The sequence below is a fragment of the Rhincodon typus genome, unplaced genomic scaffold, assembly GCF_021869965.1.
Source record: "Rhincodon typus isolate 14 unplaced genomic scaffold, sRhiTyp1.1 hic_rhity00006343, whole genome shotgun sequence".
Classification (NCBI taxonomy): domain Eukaryota; kingdom Metazoa; phylum Chordata; class Chondrichthyes; order Orectolobiformes; family Rhincodontidae; genus Rhincodon; species Rhincodon typus.
In genome coordinates this window covers 1,827-6,041 of record NW_025971981.1, presented here as the reverse complement: position 1 = coordinate 6,041, position 4,215 = coordinate 1,827, and the positions used below count along the sequence as shown (strand labels likewise).

The 4,215-nt window shown below is 48.1% G+C and overlaps 1 protein-coding gene across 1 annotated transcript in view; it reads right to left on the bottom strand.

Annotated features, from left to right (window-relative positions):
* LOC125482142 (kelch domain-containing protein 3-like) overlaps window positions 1-3,984 on the bottom strand; it is a gene marked incomplete at its 5' end in the record, with an annotated part of 5,616 nt that extends 1,632 nt beyond the window's left edge. Inside the window, 3 exons of the mRNA XM_048594141.1 lie at window positions 180-288; window positions 3,235-3,321; window positions 3,771-3,984. Of these exons, the coding sequence (XP_048450098.1) occupies window positions 180-288; window positions 3,235-3,321; window positions 3,771-3,984 (410 nt within the window). The remainder of the gene's footprint in view (window positions 1-179; window positions 289-3,234; window positions 3,322-3,770) is intronic.
* Window positions 3,985-4,215: the final 231 nt, after the last annotated feature.

Below are 4,215 nucleotides of genomic sequence, written 5' to 3'. Positions count from 1 at the left end.
AGCTATGTCCCCTCGTGCTAGCCATCACCATCCGAGGAAAAAGGCTCCCACTGTCCACCCTACCTAATCCTCTGATCATCTTGTATGTCTCTACTAAGTGTATAGTTTCCCCCTGCACTACTGGAGGTGCCTATATACCAGTGAGTGACAGACACCACAGGACACCAGCTCATACTGACCTGGTGCCACCAAACAGGATGATCTTGTCTCCCACCATACAGCAGCACTGCCTCCTTCGCGGGCATGGCCCCTTGCCCTTAGGCTCGACCTTCCTCCACGTTGAGGACTCTGAAAAGGAAGCAGGTGATCAGCTGGACAATGTCACTGAATGCCCACACCCATCCACTGACGGACACTACCACCTGCTGGCCACACTGCTAACTGCACCTGGCAAAGGAGCAGCGCTCCAAAAAGCTTGGTGTGATTCCAAATAAACCTGTTGGACTATATCCTGGTATCGTGTGACTTCAGACTGCAAACAAACAAACAATCTTTCCTCTCAACTTGGAGAAGATTTAATATTTACCCAGGCTTCTGCTCAGAAACTGAAGTTCAGACAATAGAGATAACAAGGTGTAGAGCTGGATGAACACAGCAGGCCAAGCAGCATCAGAGGAGCAGGAAGGCTGACGCTTCGGGCCTAGACCCTTAGATTTGGGCTGGGGGAGGGGATCAGAAGGATTGGGGAGAGAAAGGAAACATTCCAAACTGCAGATAGCAGGTTAAAACAGTAGTTTGTACAGTTTTCTTATACATCACAACAATAAAAACTGGGGCACCAATCAAGGGAGACTGGCTGAGTTGAGTTATCAATCTCTCTCTATGTGAATCTCCCTACAGACAGGCCTGGCTTGAATGGGATCCACCCCACAGTCACAGTAACGGCACATGGTGTAAGGGGATTATAGCACAGATAGAGGGTACATTAACCAACAGAAAGCAGATAGTAAGTGGGTCCATTTCAGATTGTGTGGTATACCAAAGGGATCGGTGTAGGGAGATTGATTACTGACAATCCTCTTCAATAATGTGGACATGGTCAGGAACGTGCTGATGCTGGGAAGTAAGTTATGAAGAGGATTCACTGAGTCTGCCAATAGATGTAGGATAGTGAAGCGAGTGAGTAAAAATGTTGCAGGTGAGTATAATGTGGGAGAATGTGAACTTGCCCACTTCAACAGGAAGAACAAACCATTAAACTGGAGAGAGACTGTTAAAAGCACACAGTACAGCTGCACTCTGGGTGCCCTGGGACACGAAGCGGGTATGTAGGTATAAGAGGAGATGGTATTTACTGTGACGGGGAATGGAGTATAAAAGGCAGGATGGTTCGGGACAGGTGTGGGGAGTGTTGGTGAGATCTCATCTGGAATACAGTATACAGTGAAACGATGTTAGAGGGGAGGTGATGGCCTAGTGGTATTATCACTGGACTGTTAACCCAGAGACCCAGATAATATTCTGGGGACTGGGGTTCGAATCCTGCCACGGCAGACGGTGGAATTTGAATTCAATAAATATCTGGAATTAAGAGTCTAATGATGACTGTGAATCCATTGTTGATTGTCAGGAAAAACCCATCTGGTTCACTAATGCCCTTTAGGGAAGGAAACTGCCATCCTTACCTGGTCTGGCCTACATGTGACTCCAGATCCACAGCAATGTGGTCGACTCTTAACTGCCCTCTGGGCAATTAGGGATGGGCAATAAATGCTGCCTAACCAGCGACACCCTCATCCCATTAATGAATAAAGGGAAAAAAATCTGCTTGTAGCTCAGAGAAGATTCACTTGAATGGTTGCTGTGATAAGGGGCTTATTTGATGAGAAAATTATTTGATGTTGCCCAGGTCAGAGCTATATCCTGCAAGGGTAAGGGGAACGAGAGGTGATTTTCCTGAAACTAGGAAGAAATTGTTGGGGAAGCGGGGTGTGACCAGACTTTAAACAATGAGAAGTCTGCCACTTAAAGCAGGGATGAGAGAGCTTTGTCCTTTCAGCCTTTAATCCTCTACCAGTGGAGACTGGGTCTTTGAACGTTTTCATGGCCCAGCCCAACACTGGTACCTCCAAAAAAAACCAAAAGAACTGCGGATGCTGTAAATCAGGAACAAAAACAAAGTTACTGGAAAAGCTCAGCAGGTCTGGCAGCATCTGTGGAGGAGAAAACAGAGTTAACGTTTCGGGTCCGGTGACCCTTCCTCAGAACCTCCACATCATTTCCATGGCGATATTTTCAATTGAACCACACAACAGGGACAGACGGGAAAGTTAAAAGTCACAACCCAGTTGCACCAAGTTCTGGAACAGGCTTAAGGGGCCGAATGGCCGAGACCTGCTCCATATGTGAAGGTTTATTGTACAGATGGTATCTGCACTGCCTGAGATGGTGGTTCACCAGCTCCTGGGGCAGGGTGGGGTGCAGCATGGACGTCCATTTAGAAACGGTCATCTGTGCAGAAAGACAAACATTGGCTCCGTGTGTAAAAACTATAAACACTTCACACACGGTAACATCCACCACCGACGCTCAGGAGCAGCAGTGTGTACTACCTACAAGATTCACTGCAGCAACTCACCAAAGATCCTCAGACAGCACCTTCCAAACCCATCCTGCCTCGGGAATAAGGGGAGGCAATGGCCTAGTGGTATTATCGCTGGACTGTCAATCCAAAAACCCAGCTAATGTTCTGGGGACTGGGGTTCGAATCCCGCCATGGCATATGGTGGAATTTGAATTCAATAAATATCTGTAATTAAGAATCTAATGATGAATTTATTGTCAATTATAGGAGAAAAACCCCATTTGGGTCACCATCAGCATCACCTTACTTGGTCTGGCCAACATGTTACTCCAGACCCACAGCACTGTGGGGGAGTCTTACCTACCCTCTGGGCAATTAGGGATGGGCAATAAATTTGGGGCCAGTGACCATGAATGAATTTTAAAAAAAAGTCACCGTTCCTCCAGTATCACCAGGTGAAAATCCTGGAATTCTCTCCCTGTGGGTCAACCCACAGCACATGGACTGCAGCAGGTCAGGAAGGTAGCTCACCCCCACCTTCTCAAGGGGCAACTAGGGACGGGGCAATAACTACTGGGCCCAGCCAGAGATGCTGATATTTCATGGATGAACATGAAGGATCGAAATCTGGAAATGGGAGGAAACAAGCACAGGCTGAAAAAAAAACAGGACAACAGCTTGGGAAGTCAGAGAGGAATGGATTCACTTACCAGGACTGTACTTCCACAGGTCATTAAAGTGTCGGTCTAGGCGAGCATTATAACCACCAAAAATGTACAGCTCACTGTTGTAGGTAACTGCCAGAACAGAACAGGAAGGTTAGAGGACAACACAGTGTTTATTCCCACTGCTCCCAGTAAACTCATGCTAGTTCTGGGATCAGGGAGGAGAAATAATTGCAGGGAACGGTCACAAGTATGATCCCGGAGATGAGAAAATTCAGGTATGGCCCCCCGACAGCGCGGCGCTCCCTCAGTGCTGACCCTCCGACAGTGCGGCGCTCTGGTGGTGGACTGTCATCCTGTTGGAGATGGGGAGACGGTGGGGGACGGTCCTGTTGGAGATGGGGAGATGGTGGGGGACGGTCCTGTTGGAGATGGACACAGTCTGGTCCCTGTAAGGGGGCTTTCTGTGCACACAGACCGGTAACAGCTGGTGGTGTGTGATCACCAATGACACTGTGAGGTTTCTGTGTAGCCCCAGTGCCTATTCTGAGAGGTAGCCACAACCCCAGTGAGGGACCTACATGCTGAGTGGCTCCTTCGGCCCTCAGGAAGGAGCTGTGTGCTCGGGGAATCCAGCCAGTGATTGGTCTCGGTATCAAACACTTTGATGCGGTTGCAGTAGATCTCGTTATTGGAATGGAACGGCCCAAAACGATCTGCCCGGCCTCCAAAAACATACATCCGGCTCCCCACGACTGTGGCTGAGTGGAAGTCCCTCCATCGGGCTGGGTTACCCTGTGAGGGGGAAGGGGGAGGGATCAGGACGACAGACAGAAATAGAGAGTTTACATCCAAGCAGATTTCTAAAACTGTACAAGTCAGATCCTAGACTGAAAGCTGGTTTGATAGACCTTAAGTTTTAGTTTTGTTGCCTTGGAACAAATTCACAAGAGGCTGTTGATGTACTTGAAACAGGTTTAAATAAAGTATTTTCATTACACAAAAGACAGATATAGTATGGAAGGA